Raw genomic sequence first — 15,888 nt, forward strand, 5'->3', positions numbered from 1 at the left:
ACAGGACGAGGTTGTCCGCAGGAGATATCGCATAGCAGCGTGACTGCCGAGTTGCCGATAGGAATGTCCCTGAGTTGTAGGTTTGTAATCGCAGTGCGATAGGCCCGTACCTCGTCGGTTTCTCGTGCTTTAGCCAAGTTTGAGGTTTAGGGTTAAAAGCGTCGGCTGTTGGCCGGTAGTAGCGATCGTTGGCCTCGAAAGTGCGTCCGCGACCGTGTTGCTTTTCCCTTTGATGTGTTGCACATCCGTGGTATATTCGGAAATCGCGCAAAGGTGCCGCTGTTGCCGTGCTGACCAAGGCTCCGAAGGTTTCGTGAACGCGTAGGTGAGCGGCTTGTGGTCGGTCAAAGCTGTGAAAGGGCGTCCTCTAGGAAATATCGGAAACGCCTGATGCACCAAGAGCGTAGCGCCAAGAGTTCTCGGTCGAAAGCACTGTATTTTGTCTCAGGCTGACGAAGCTGCCGACTGAAAAAGGCCAGAGGACACCATTCCCCGTCGACCAGTTGTTCGAGGACTCCCCCAACTGCCGTTTATGAGCGTCGACAGTGAGGGCGGTTTTAGCAGCGCATCTTGGATGGTGCAACATTGTTGCGTTGGCTAACGCTTCGTTTGCTGCATTGAAAGCTTTTTCTACCTCGGGGTCCCAGACTAATTTTCGTGGCTTGCCGGCCAGCGCACGATAAAGCGGCCTGATGATGTCTGCAATTGCAGGGATGAATCTGTGATATAAATTGATCATCCCATTAAATTCTTGCAGAGCTTTGAGGGTTTTGGGAGGCGGAAATTGCGTAATTGCGTCGACTTTGGTTCGATACCTCGGTGTCCACGATGTGACTCAAGAACGCTTGTCCTTCCCAAATTGGCATTTTTCTTTGTTGATAATTAAGCCGTGATCGCACAGTCTCCTAAAGAGGGTGCGAAGATGCTCGAGATGCGTCTCGAAGTTTGGGCTACCTACCAAGATGTCATCGAGATAAACGTACACGAATGGTAAATCTTGACAGACGGTGTCCATTAGTCGTTGAAACGTCTGGGCGGCGTCATTAAGACCAAATGGCATGCGAAGGAACTCGAATAGTCCAAAAGGTGTGATAACCGCGGTTTTGGGGATGTCAGCGGCTGCTACCGGGACTCGGTGGTATCCTCTGACGAGGTCTACTTTCGAAAAAATGCGACTCCCTGCTAAGCGAGCGGTGAAGTCGTGGATATGCGGAATTGAGGGTCGCCAGCCCCCAGATGACTTCGGAACCATGTGTAAAGGTGAGGACCAAGTCCTTTTTGAACACCCTTGTGGCCTGCGATCAGCATTCACACTTGAGTCATTTGATTTCTTTATTAGATGAAGGGAAGACATCAACTGCTGATGGCTGCGAAGGTGAACCTCCATCCTGTTGCACCGCTGCGATCAAGTCTAGTCAAGGTGGGGTGTTCTGAAGGAGTGTGCAAATATGACTTTTTTCAAATTTTAGTGGCTACTTGATAGAATTGTTAGGTTACCTAATTGAAGGCTGCTGGTTCAATTTAATCCAATAGCCGCATTGCCAGGAGAGACGAAAGTTATTCATCACTTGAAAAGAAATTTCAAAATTTTATTTATAATCCATGAAATTGACATTGACATGTCTATAGAAACAATGATCACCGAATATGGTCCAATTCCAACTAGTGGAAGCGGAGTTATTTTATAATTGAGAAATTTAGATTTGAATAAAATAGTTCTTACCCTGGCATATTCCGAAGTATTTCCCAATATAGTTCTTAGTCAAATTCGTTAGGTAACCCAACAATTGTAGCAAGTACAATTTGACAGAAAAAGTCCTTTTTGAACACCCTTGTGTCCTGCGATGATCATTCACGTTTGAGTCATTTGATTTCTTTATTAGATGAAGGGAAGACATCAACTGCTGATGGCTGCGAAGGTGAACCTGCATCCTGTAGCACCACTGTGATCAAGTCTATTTAAGGTGGGGTGTTCTGAAGGAGTGTGAAAATATGACTTTTTTTTAATTTTAGTGGCTACTTGATAGAATTGTTAGGTTACCTAATTTAAGGCTGCTGGTTCAATTTAATCCAATAGCCGCATTGCTAGGAAAGACGAAAGTTATTCATCACTTGAAAAGAAATTTCAAAATTTTATTCATAATCCATGAAATTGACATTGACATGTCTATAGAAATAATGATCACCGAATATGGTCCAATTCCAACTAGTGGAAGCGGAGTTATTTTATAATTGAGAAATTTAGATTTGAATGAAATATTTTTTACCCTGGCACAGTGCTTTTCAACCTTTTTGAGCTTCATTCGCACTTTTTTTGTAAAATAAATTTCATTCGCACAAACTAACCGAATATTGATACACAAAAAGAAGATTAAAATACAACATATATTTGCTCAGATGTGCAACAAAATGGCTACTATGTATCTTAAGCTTTCAAGTGTCTCTTGAAAAATGCTACTATTTTTGCTCGTTTTGATTTCAGCTATTTCACTAAAACCCTTCTATACTAGTTAACTAGTGCTTGGATGGTCAGGTCTTAAAGCAGGGGTTACCAGCACGCGGCCAGCGGGTCGCATGAGGCCCGCGATGTCATATTTCGCGGCCCGGGATCTGTTTTCAGAAGAACGCCCAGTACTGAAATTAATTTCTGTTTAAAAATATTGTCGACGTTGTTCAAAATGTGCTATTCTCCCTTTAGAAACGCGAAACCCCTTCCTTAAACGTGAAACCCCATCCTTTTGAAATGGTCCTTCAGGCCCTAATACTCGGTTGCAATTCAATAAGTCGTATTATCAGTGTTGCGCGCGGGCAAATAACAGAATAGAATGGTTAGGTTACCAAATTGAAGGCTGTTGGTTCAATTTAATCCAATAGCCGCACTGCTAGGAGAGACGAAAGTTATTCATCACTTGAAAAGAAATTTTAAAATATTATTTATAATCCATGAAATTGACATTGACATGTCTATAGAAAGAATGATCACCGAATATGGCCCAATTCCAACTATAGTGGACTGGACTGGATGGTTGGCATGCCTACCATTTTTGGTGACAGCTATTCACACTTCTTGATAGTTGATCAGGTAATATTTTCATCGATGTTAACTAGCACTTATATGATTTTAGCCTACATGACAAACAAGCGCTTTGCGGGATTTGAGTTCAATAGCATCTGAATGGAGTGTCAACTGTAATGATGCAACTCGAGATGGTCACGAAGACTTATTGCTAGGCTATTGTTATCAGGTTCAACTTATGTTCGTAGCCCCTCCAACTACAAGCTAAGAGACACCCTTGGCTTGGGACCATGATGCATCACGGCCCCCCTTCCAATGTTAGCTCGAAGTTATTAGGTCAATTATCGTGCGACCCCCATCTATCTTGTGCAAATATAAACTGTGCACTAGTGATAACCAGCAACAAAATTACTTTTTCTGAAACTATCATCATACGTAAAATCAATTTTCACAAACATGGTGGTAGTGACTGTAGGAATGACGCGGAACGCTTCTGACGATACCTTTTTCTATGCACAAAAATTGAGAAAAAGAATTTTCTTGAATCTATGATACCCAGCCTCGTCCTTTCTATCTCGCACCTCGCCTTAAAATTATTTTCGAATAATGGATTTATGATTCGAGTCATGACAATGTGTGATTTTTCTCCCAGACGCCCAAGTCTGCATATCCGACCATCTCCTTCGACACGGCCAAGGAAGAGTGGGCGGTCTGTTTCGATGGCCAAGAAGTAACTTGTTGCAATGGATTCCACGAGGCACTTGCAGTGCTACTTGGTGTTCACTGGGTGTTCAACATCGAGTTTGCGTCTCAGCTCAAAAACTCATTGACATTTATGTCTATTTTCCTCGCGAGATTGCCGGGTGCTAAGTGCAACAGTTTAACTGTCCGCACCAAACTTTCTCTAATCAGTGACTAATAAAGATACTATTTGGCAATCGGTGACTCTAATCCAAATCCATCAAAAAATATCCTCAAATCATATTCTAATTATATCCGTCACTGGTCAGTGTAGTGAAGTTTTCCACTCAACAACGTGATCTAAGCTATCAATAGATTCCGATATTGCGTGTTCTCGAGCAATATGGAAAGAAGCTTCCAACAGCTCCAACGACTTACTAAACAATTTGTTGTGATTGAACTCTACACTGTAAATCTAAAAGGTGGAGATTTCCTACATTAAAACTGGTTCACCATTTTGACCATTTCTGGTGGAATGCAACTCCACCCCCCATCATGGTGGAAATACTTTCCACCCTGTATGGAGGAATACCGTCCCCCCTATGAGGATTACCTTCCACCCTATATGGAGGAATACCCTCCGCCCTATATGGGGGACTACCTTCCGCCCTATATGGGGTAATACCCTCCACCCTATATGGGGGACATACCTTCCACCTCAACCTAGCTGTCAGCTGCCACACATCTTTGCTTTATGCAATACTGCAGAATACAAATCCAATTAAAAACATACAAGTATGGCATTTCATGCATTTTATTAGGCGTATTCGAACAGTCATTACTATAGGGTTACCATATTACGGAATCGAAAAAGGAGGACAATTTTACCAATGCAGGAAAGTTAGTTGATCAAAATTACAGCAGATTTTGCTATTTTTTGCTGGAAAACTTTTTGTGTTGAATGGGAGTGATGACTCCAGAATTACCATCTTTTCACTTAAATTTAGTGGTGTTGACTAAAATTAAAAGTAGGCACTTACAATCAACTTCCGAATGACCCGCTCAAACCTCCGTATGGTAACCCTACATAACTATGATGACAGTTCCATTGTTTATGGCAACATATTGGTAGTCCTCACAACGGAATTTGTCAGCTCTACGCCAGGCAGCTTTAGCAGGTATGACGAAATGAAGGTGAGAGTGTGCTTGATAGTCTTCTGAAACTTGATGTTAAATATCCAATGAGCTGCGATCAGAAGAGCAAGTGCTTCATCAAAACTTTCAATGTTTTTTGAAAAGACGAGTCCATCCAAGTGCAGGCTCCATTGCAAATTGTAGACCATCGTTGGATATGGAGATAGAAACCTGAAAGATATATTACTATGAAATCTTCGGACTTCAGATCATTATGATATCGAGATAGGTTTAGTACATGGGACAATTTATATTACCAATGCACAAGTTATAAACATGACTTTGTGTCACAAAGTGTTGATCATTTGATTTATACTTTTAAAAATAATCTTGTCAAGTCAGTCTGCTTTGGTCGCAATGAAGTATATATTTCAGTCACGATGAAGTATATATTTCAATCTCATGAGCTCCAATCCATTACCAAAGCTATGCGACGCCTGTACCAGGTCTATGAAACTATTTAATTGAGCAATTTTGACACTTTCTATTGGTAGAAGTTGTTGGGGCATATCAGAAATATGAATTGACTCGTGACTCGGTTATGAAACACTGGTCTACCACTATGGTCATTTACACCGGGCCGGAATTATTTATTTTTCATTCCGTATTTGTCGACTTGTAGCACGGGCCACTTCTAGGAATTTTGTAAGACACCGCTTACGCGGATGAGATGGCGAGGTAGAAACCAGACTAGAACTACAACTACTGAATTTTCAAAATCAGCAACTACAACAGTGGTTATCAACCTTTTTGTCTTCTCGGACCCCTTTTGGACCGTTACGGACCCCACGGGAGCGTGCAAAAAAATGACTTTTCTTGAAAATATTTTTATCAGTAGGCTCTTGGCAATTTAGCAATTAAAATGAGTCTCACAGCAGGATATTTCATATCAGACGGCCATTCTGTTGATGTGAGTTTGGAGTTTTTAATGAAGCGAGGCGGCCTCGTGATTTTCCTAATTAAAAAAACAAACACAAATTACGTTATCAACTATGTTATAAATTTAGAGGCTTCGTGGACCCCCTGAAAATGCTTCGCGGACCCCCGGTTGAGAACCACTGAACTACAACTACTGAATTTTCAAAATCATAAATAAAAAAACCTTAGTTAGTTTACCATCAACTAACTAACTGTTTAGTTTTAACAACGTGTATTATAGATAATACATCATCTATCTACGAACAGCTTACCTCTCCAATATGAAGAAAATTGTCATATCCTTCTCCAAACATGGATGGTATACCAGCACGCCAATCCACCACTCCATCACCTATAAAGCAGACGCAGGTTATCAGAACCATCGATGATTACTTCTAGTGTTCCGATATTTATTTTGAACGCGTGTAATTTTCGGAAATGAATCCAACTGTAACCGGCTGGTACGAGACAATGTTATTGTGAAAGCCACGATTATTGGTGCGGCGCAAGTCAAACAAGTTTCTACAATTGCCTCGCAACGGCAGAAGTTAGAGAGCCACTGCACTTGAATTCATTCGAAAAAAGTTGTTAGTGGAAAATTTGCAATGCCACACAATTTCATGAAATAATATTCTCACCAAGTAATCCTTGAATAGTCTCGGGAACTTTAGGCCACTTTATCTTGCCTTGAGCTATATTGTAGCGGCTCTGTGTTGTGTGCTTCAAAATATCAAACCCAATCAAGGTTTCAGCCTCTTTCAACATCTTAATATACATAAAATATGATACACCTGTAGCAATGACAATTCATACTATAGACTACTGTACTTACCCATTGAGCATCCCATAGTGATGGATAGGTCAGGAGTATCTCCGATAACTGAGCCCCTTCTAAAATCTGATTTCTGCGGTGTTGGTGGGTCCTCTTCATTCGGTCTAGGAGCGTGACTTGGTTTGGCTCCCTCTTTTTAACTTCTTGTTGTATATCTTTTATGTGATTATCAATGCTGTGTTGATCTTCGACAAGATCCGGACAGAAATTATCCTGAAAAATTAGAATTTAACTATCTCATCTCAAAACCAAGATAAAAATTAACTGGACTTACAACCCTGGCTCTTTTGCATCTTGAGCTACTGGTTTCTTCTTCCTCAATAACATTCCTTCGTTTTGTACCATACTTCTGCTTCATCTGATTCACCAATTTAGCTTGTAACGGTCTTCGATATTCATTGAACTTCTGCTTTAAGGCAATATGCCACGAGCCCTGAAGAAATTGCAATTATTGTTACACTTGACTTGTGACACTGACTTTGGCACTAATACCAAAACCAAGAAAAAAACCTAAACAGCCCGCAAAGTCGGAAAATCGGCATTGTTTCAACAGTGGCAGTGCCACGACACAATGAACATAACAATGGTCAATTTTGTTGAGCGATTGTTGGGAACAATGCCGATTTTCAGACTTTGAGGGCTGTTTTGAGGTGGTTCCATTGCATGGACTCAAGTCGCAATTTTTGGGTGACTCGACTTGACTTAATTCTTTTTTGAAAAAAAATACGTTAAATGACTCGACTCGAATCAATTTTTCATTGCAACTTCGAAGAATAGTTATTTCGAGTATGAGTCCTGATACTTGGCAAAATAGGGCCAGAAACTGTTAAGACTGAGGAAAATTACTGTATTCTGGATGGGAGCCAATCACTTTAGCAGAATTGACAAAAAGTGGATTGAACTGAAAACCTAACATTGAACGTAACGACTTGGACTCGGCTTATCTTGTAGTTATATTCTGGAATTGTGGTTATTGCCTTCAGAAATACATTGAAGCAGCGTACAGTGTACAGGTATAGTCATGACAAAAGAGACCATAGGCGCCGACTTACGAGGTTACGAGGTGGCGCAGGTTCGGACATTTTGATTTGCGAAAACTGTCGCCGAGGCTGCGTAATACCAGCGCGTATTTAATTGTTCACCAGACATCAGTGACTCGCTAATTGCAAGCGTTTCCGGACTCTTAGGCAAGCTTATCATACGCCAAAAATCGTCAACAAGAATAGATTATATCAGGCATGGGCAATGTGCAGAAATTTGTTTGGGCGTCAACACGTAATTCAATTAGTATGTGTTGGCGGCCGTCGATATTGGTGCGTATAATACGCTGATATGAAAACATACATTAGTCCGGAATTCACCTGTAATGGGCGAGGACAGTTTACTATGGATATTTGCCCAGGACTACAGGTACATGCAGCTGACTTACATAGCTGGAATTTTCTTCGTTATTGTCTTTCAAAACTGGATAGTTTCTTAATAATGCCGAGCATACTTCTTGATACTGACGCGCAGTGGGGTACCTGTTAGATAGATCGGCATATAGTTACCTGATATCTATCCAAACTAACGAAATGCATGCACGAGTTTCAAAACAAAATACGATGGATGAATTGAATAGAATTATACTTACAAAGTATATTGTAAAAGATCTTGAAAGAGAATTGTCCTGATCTCTTTTCTCAGTCTTGATGGAATTACAATATTGCCAGCGCTACCAGGTACTAGGTGTTTGATGCGTTGCACCAGTTATTGAGGAAAAGTTGGGATGTTGTAGACCACAGGCCATCGTTGGTATGAACGTGAAAGTGATGATTCAACTGGATCATTCGTCACAATAGATTCAGATGAATCCAGTAATGATTCAACTGAATCATCCATCACATCACGTTCAGATGAATCCACAGTTAGGGAGTCGTTAGCGATGCTGCTGTCGCAAACGCTTTGTACTTTTTCTTGGAAAATTGGGTATAGAGGTGAAAAAATTGATAATTGAAGTCAAGCCTAAACTCACCCGTAACTAGGGCTGGGCAAAATCGAGTACCTGGGTGATTCGATTCTGAATCACATAAAATGCTTCGAGTCGAGTCGAGTATTCGAGTATCACTCATTATGACGTCACAACCTAGTGTACTATGTCAAAGTTCAAATATGTACCTTTTATGCCACCACAAAGAACATAATGCCTCTTATCCGTCACAATAAAGATACTTTGGTAATTTTTTCGACCATCCCGATTTCATTGTACTTCTTGACAATGTTGTGGGATGATCATGACTTCGGTAATGTGTTATTTTCAGTAACGTTCTTAGCTTTGTACTATGTCTCGTATGCTGCGATACGGCCAATCAAGGTTTTAAGGCTTCCTCATTGGAAAATAGTATCAAAACTATAACTCTCGTTAGTAAATTAACTTTCAGTTGCGAGGAGCGTATAATTTTAGTACTCGAAAAAATCGTCTTTTACTACTCGACTCGAATCATTAAAATTAATACTCGATTCAGATTCGAGTACTCGAATCATTGTGCCCAGCCCTACCCGTAACAAGGACTCTAATCCGATCATTGTCTTTTACATCAGCATCAGACAGATCAACCCAATCAGTAAACTCCGTATCATAACACTGAATATTCAAGAGTTCCGGCGCCAAATCAAATTTCAGTGCAACAGATGATGGTATATCCTCTTTTGTGCACACATTAATGATCTTGTTGTTGGTATTGAATGTAACTAAAAGTCTCATAATTATTTAGGACTGAAATTACAAATTACAATTAGTTTTCAATTACATCTCACACCAAGTGATCTAAACGGACATGATGGTGGTCATCAACTGCGTAGGCATCTAAAGGTACAAATGATTTTTCATCGTCGGGGTAAAGCAAATATTTCACTTCAGAGTTTTCCACAATGTGACTGTGAATTTGTCTAGAAAAGAAAATTGTGACGCCAGAAAGATATCAGAAGAGTTCCTTTCATTCAAACAATGAAAATCCAAATTGTAAATATGCAGCTACTGCATGATGGTAAAACTATAAATACAGAACCAGTTTGAATACCCAATAGCTCTATACCTATGGTATGCATGAATATAAAAATGTACTCTTCCTAGATTATTTCTTGCATTATAATCACCAGTTGGCTTACTTGAATTACCTTCCCACCAAACAAGATATCAGCAGAAAAACAGTATCGGGTAATCAGATGCATCATTCTCATCTCTCAGGTACTGCTAACTGCTTATGGCAAGTTCATTGTATTTTTAGTCACGAGCGATACCGGTACTTAATACGAAATCGATTAAGCAGATGGCATAACTTATGAACTAAAATCAACAATACTCTTAATTGTGATTAACTCAAAATCAATGAATATAAATATCTTTTTCTGTCGACTGACTGACTGACTGACGGCGGAGAGCGCGCATCGCGTACATTCGAAATTGCCAGAGTCCCGGATGCTGAATTAGCGCCGGTCACGGTTCATTGGTGAGAATGTTGGCAATAATAATATACGTTAAAGGTTTTGGATATGCTACAGTCGTGAAGGATATTGAAATAATTATCACAATCCATTATTAATATTCAGATATTTTCAAATTTACTAATCCCTTTACTGGTTTAACCACTTGAACAAAAAATGTTTAAAATTTTATCAATATTCCCAAATGCACGCGACTGTGACTTTATATTGAGTGAAAAAACAACACTCGACTCGAAATTCATGTTTGATGACGTTATTAACTAGAAGCCAGTATCGACTGTCATGTTTTAATTAGGCAATACGACAGTTTGCGAACAGTCATTTCTGATTTCCACCATGTCAATAATTGTTTTCCACCAAATAGGGTAGACTATTGATTCCTCCCTCTTTCCACCCTCTAAATTCCTCCATATGTGGTGGAGATGCGGTGGATAAAAGGAGGAAAAGTATCTTCCTCCATTTTCCTACCATTTTTTCCACCTTTTAGATTTACAGTGTAGGATTGAATGAAATTTGGTGTGCAGCGTTTCAAGGGAAACCTAGTAATTTGATCAGTGAATGGCTATAATTCCGCAAAAAAACTCCTTTTAACGTCTCTAATACTGACCAGGAATCTGAAAGCAACATACCTTCTTATCGCAAATTACATGGAGTTGCATTTAAATATCTCTCTCAAAATTTGGCATCATTCTGAACAATTGCAACCACTTTAGCGTTGCTTTTATAGATTGCTGATCAGTATCAGGGTCGTTAAAAATAATCTTTTTTCTTGATTTCTTCAAGTAGTGAAGACGGAGTTGCGTATCTGTCCTCAGGTTCGTTATCTTTAGTAAAGTGGGTCACTGATAAAAGAAAGTTTGGCTTTTCGCTTTTTTTATCCGTACAGTTTAGTCATTTGGACTATTAACACGCAAATAAAGTTGGCAGCTAAAGTGAATCAATGATTTATGCCAATATTCGATGAGGATTTGTGAGGTAAGGTGTATGAGAATCTATATGGAGGGCTCGAGGTTATCCGGTTAGTATTTGGATGGCCTCCAGATAGGGGAAACGTGGAAGAGATTCCACCTTTGCAGGAGGATACAAAAATCACCCTAAAAGGGTGGGACATATTCCACCCTAAAAAGGAGGAATATTGCTCCACCTCACAAAGGTGGATCTGGGTCCACCCTTTTAGGGTGATTTTTGTATCCTCCTTTAAAGGTGGGCCCAGTTTTTACAGTGTGGTATGTGTGTGGAATGCGGCGTGGCGTTACATGTTCAGTGTTCACCCATGCTTCGAAATATATCATACGGTAGAAGATTACACCAACTAGAAGACCGATTGACATTGTCCTCATCCAAAGAGTCTTCATTTTTTCGTTTTGTTCGATTTCACGATGCTTGAAAATGAATATTATAACCGGATATATTTTAACGCCATTTTAATATTTGATCAATGAGGAGTCTTGCGACCAATACTTGATTCCATGAAGTGAAACCCGATAAGAATCCCGTGAGTCGTCTATGTGTCGTGTGAAATAGAGATAAGGACATATAAATGTTACGATATTTCGTGTGTAATCTCTCATGGCTATAATATATATATGCGTGTATTACAACGTATACACATTCAATTCCATTTGTATGATTCGGAAATACTGTTACGTCGCCGTGTGTTGATTAGACGTACGTTGATTCAATAAATTTACAAGTCGTGGAGACAGAAACAAAATATTCCGTCCGTGTGATCTTGGAATATGTGTGTACTAGACAGGCTTCGTGGTACGTCAGCCAACGAACCCATGCTGTGTGGGACGCCGGTCCGTCGAAAGGAGGATATACGCAACGAATGGTAAACGTAACCTTCTAGAGTCAGATTACACAAGTACAACATCAATAAACATTCGCTCTGCGTTGCCTATATATATAGTCTGGATCAGTGCTTTTCAACCTTTTGAGCTCCATTCGCACTTTCTTTGTAAAATAAATTTTGTTCGCACAATCGAAAGTTGTTATGCAAAAGGAAGATGAAGATACTTAACAACATTTTGTTCAGATGTGCAACAAATTGGCTACTATGTAGCTTTGGCTACTATGTAGCTTAAGCTATCAAGTGTTTCATTAAAAAAGGCTAATTTTTTCGCTCGTTTTGATTACAACTATTTCACTAAAACCCTTCTCGGCCTAACAAGTTGTTGGGTTTTGTACAAGAACGTCTACTAGTGCTTGGATGGCCAGGTCCTAAAATCTGTTGTGCACTCCCATCCAAAATACAACGTATTTTTCGCGAGTGAAAAATGTTTGCTGGCAGTAATCGTTTTTGACAGCTGACACAATGGTCCTTCAGGCTTCAGTTTGTCGGAAGGGTGAAAATCCCACATGTTTGTGTTGTCGCTTTTTCCTTATGTCTTGGAACATAAGGTGCAAAACGATCAAGGAGAGTAGGCACATTAGAGCTCGCTATTAACTTGAGAATTCATAACAGTTTAATATTGGTAAAGCAACATAAAGCAAACTCACTAAAATCTGGGTTTTTGTGGCAACTCGCGACCCGAGCCTCATCCATGAAAAGGAATTTATTTTTAATATTACAGTTGTATGCTACGATTTTATACGGACATACAGAACGCGCACACCACAATTCCACCCCAACACAGCTCTACAAAACATGTCTGACTCACGCGAATTCAAATTATGGTGAATTAAATTCATCTGCGTGTCGCAGTAGCACTATTGTAACTAGAGCCCGACCGATATTGGATTTCTGAGCCGATACCGATATCCAGTACCTCCACCGATAACCCCGATATATTCAGCCGATATTCAAAAGATATGGAATCTAGCTCAAAGCCCATATTTAACACCTCAGAGCATTTATTTCAACAACTTTACAGCCATTGATATGCTTGAACATGAAATAAATCATCTAGGGGCTATATATATCAAAAGCACCAATCCAGCAGTTGCAGATTACAGTTCACGAAACACAATTTCTCGGCCCTTTCTCCAAGGAGTGAACTTCTGTGGTCTTCCATAAATGATGTATATAGTACTAAACACAGTTTCACTTGGTACCATAGTTAGTGGTACAGCAAGAATTGGAAATCTTTCTTCATTTCGGTTCTACCGCTCCCTTGCAGGGGATCTTTCCTTTAATGGTTTCACCAAATATTGATATTTTTCTGGCAGTGCACCTGGAGCCTTCAGCACATCATTAACAAATAGCTGAAGAGAATGTACTAAACAACTCAAATTGTCCACGTCTGCAACTGCTCCAACCATCCCCCTTGGGCCTTGAGCCCTTAATCATGACCAGCATTTCAACAATCAATTGATCAATATTTTACGCTCTTTTGTCAGAATTGGCCAATGTCATCATGGAATCAAAAATGTTCTTATCAATTATTGGCTTTACTCCACGTTTGCTTGATTTTCTTGCCCTCTATGCTCGCATATTTCATATCATGGTGGCCCCGCATCCTCGGTCAGACGACTTCATACATTACTGGTATAATTAGCTCTGTTGGTACGGAACCAATATAACTATCTTCAGAGAAATGTTTCGACGCGACGCTTTTCTCTATCATCACGAGGGTCAGTCCAGCATGATTGAAGTTCTCATTTCTCTTAGTGATTGAAATCTTCTGCAGACAACTATCCAGTATCCAATATCCATCCAGCTGCTCTCTGTCTTTGGTGATCGATTACTGCATCGGGATTCCCACAAAGTCAGTGGGGCATAACGGTGGTTAGTTATCTAAATATTTTTCAGATAGGCACGCCTACTGCCCTGTATGCAGTATGCATTATATGCAGCTTTGTTATTTATTTTTATAATTTACCTTCCTCACGTCTTCTATCGACTTCTCTGACTCCCTGCCACCATGTTGTGACGTCACGAAAATGGCCGATATTTTTTTACCTTCAATGGCCGATACCGATATTTCTCTCCAAGCGTGATATCGACTCGATATTATCGGCGAGCCGATAATCGGTCGGGCTCTAATTGTAACTACTACTGTCTACTCAGGTTGCAAGAGCGGGACGATTCCCAGCCGAGAACGGCGCATATCCATATCGGAAGGTTATGGCCAAAGGTTTTGTCGCCACTTATGTTTTTGGCACCGCATTTTATCAGCGGTTTGTTGGCCTTATCAGCGGTTTGTTGGCCAAAACGTTACGTCTTCATGTGCCCCGACCAGAAGGGGTTGGCCTCGAAATGCATGAGTCTCACAGGCCTGAACTGGCTCGTTGCACACTCTACACTGATTCATCCCGACGGTCTACGACCATGTTTTCCAGAAATACCAGTCGGACAAATCTTATCATTAATTCTCATGCTAAAGCTTTGTTTTTTGCGGTTCTCGCTTATTGGCTACATTACCCAACACAGTGACCTTGGATAAGTAAAAACTATCGCAGGATTTTTTGCAATAAATTCAACAAATATTACACACATCATCACCTTGTAGACCCAAAATTATACCTTTTGCGGTCCATACTTTAATAACCCTTGAAGGGGTAAAAATTTGCGTTACAGTAACTTGCAAATGTGACACTGTAATGATGGTATTTACTACTATTGTAGCGGCTCTACAAGGCGCTCTCGTCGATCGTGTTCATTATTTGATTACCAATTCAATGCATGCATGTTGATGCGTTTACTCGTCAGTTACTAAACTCGCCATCGCACAAACTGAGTTCAATAAAATGCTAGAGTTGGGAATCATCCGCCGTTCATCGAGCTAATGGTCTTCGCCTTTGCACATTGTGCGCAAGGGTTCCGGAGGTTGGCGGCCTTGTGGAGATTACAGGCGTCCTAATACCGCCACGCAACCAGACCCTTAAGTTACCCCATCCCACATCTTCAAGACTTCGCCTCGCGGGATCAAATGTCTTTTCTAAAATCGACTTGGTGCGAGGCTACCATCAGCAATGTCCAAGAAAAAATTAGCATACTGGGCTATGAGGAGATCCCCGAACAGCAGGAGTATACAGGAATTTAAACGATTACGAAGTATGGCCCGGCGAACGATATTAAGGGAAAAAGGATTGCGTGGGCGGCATATTGCAATTCTATCAACGAAAAAACAAAATTCAACAATATATGAAGAACTATAAGATCCTTTTCCAGTTATATATAATTAATTATATAATTTTTTTCGCGCTTCGCGCGTCCAGGCTACACACCCACTAAGCAGAGACGCAACATCGATTAAAAGTAGCGGCAAAAATCGTAACGGCCGAGGGGGGTCTGGGGGGCGAAATCAGCAACAAGGTATCGATTTAGCTGTGTCTTGGTCGCCTTAGCGACTGTTGACGCTTTCGTTGAGGAGGAAGAGTGGCATATCTGTAGAATAGCCATGTAATCCGGACCTGTATGCCGAATTATGTATGTGATTGCGTGTTTTCGGTGGACTGCAAGCCGGAGCAGTGTAGATTATGAATTCGACTTGGGCGTTGGATGATGTTTACCGCCAGTTCATCAATTTTAAATATGTCATGTATCTGTTGCAGCTAAATGTGGCTGGTAGAGGGGGTGAAACTTCATTTGGGGCCCACATCTTCCAAATGCCGTCGAATTATATGGCGGATTGCTGTAACAAATCTAGACTTGTTACCTGAATAATAGCATACATAAAGGATTTTATTGGTGTTATTTGGTAGCTGTATTCAATTGTAATTTGGAGCCATTTTACATGTGTCCATATTACCCCATGTTACAGATATCTATATACGTTTATGCTAAAATGCCGCAAAATTTTTAAAGAGTAATAGAGCG

The 15,888-nt window shown here is 40.4% G+C and overlaps 1 protein-coding gene and 1 long non-coding RNA gene across 4 annotated transcripts; one reads left to right on the forward strand and one right to left on the reverse strand.

The window, feature by feature from the left end:
- Positions 1–1,331: 1,331 nt before the first annotated feature.
- On the forward strand, positions 1,332–3,954 carry LOC145448526 (uncharacterized). The gene is made up of 3 exons (XR_013917942.1): positions 1,332–1,420; positions 1,884–1,964; positions 3,669–3,954. It is a non-coding gene; the product is annotated as an uncharacterized LOC145448526 (long non-coding RNA).
- A 2,082-nt stretch (positions 3,955–6,036) lies between these two features.
- Positions 6,037–10,555, reverse strand: LOC145448525 (uncharacterized). Of its 3 annotated transcripts, XM_080326932.1 has the most exons (7): positions 9,180–10,554; positions 8,275–8,596; positions 8,071–8,164; positions 6,916–7,074; positions 6,642–6,854; positions 6,448–6,574; positions 6,037–6,161 (listed from the first exon to the last, which is right to left on the reverse strand). In XM_080326932.1, exons 4-7 carry the CDS (start codon positions 6,997–6,999, stop codon positions 6,067–6,069), a joined length of 519 nt encoding a protein of 172 aa, XP_080183058.1. In that variant the 5' UTR covers positions 7,000–7,074; positions 8,071–8,164; positions 8,275–8,596; positions 9,180–10,554; the 3' UTR covers positions 6,037–6,066. The 3 variants fall into 3 exon arrangements, with proteins under 3 accessions (XP_080183058.1, XP_080183060.1, XP_080183059.1); XM_080326934.1 differs by lacking the exon at positions 8,071–8,164 and having other exon boundaries at positions 9,180–10,555; XM_080326933.1 differs by having other exon boundaries at positions 8,071–8,596.
- Between the last annotated feature and the right edge of the window lie 5,333 nt (positions 10,556–15,888).

This window comes from Botryllus schlosseri, chromosome 10, assembly GCF_051294905.1.
Source record: "Botryllus schlosseri isolate E-star chromosome 10, Bs_hap1, whole genome shotgun sequence".
Taxonomy (NCBI): domain Eukaryota; kingdom Metazoa; phylum Chordata; class Ascidiacea; order Stolidobranchia; family Styelidae; genus Botryllus; species Botryllus schlosseri.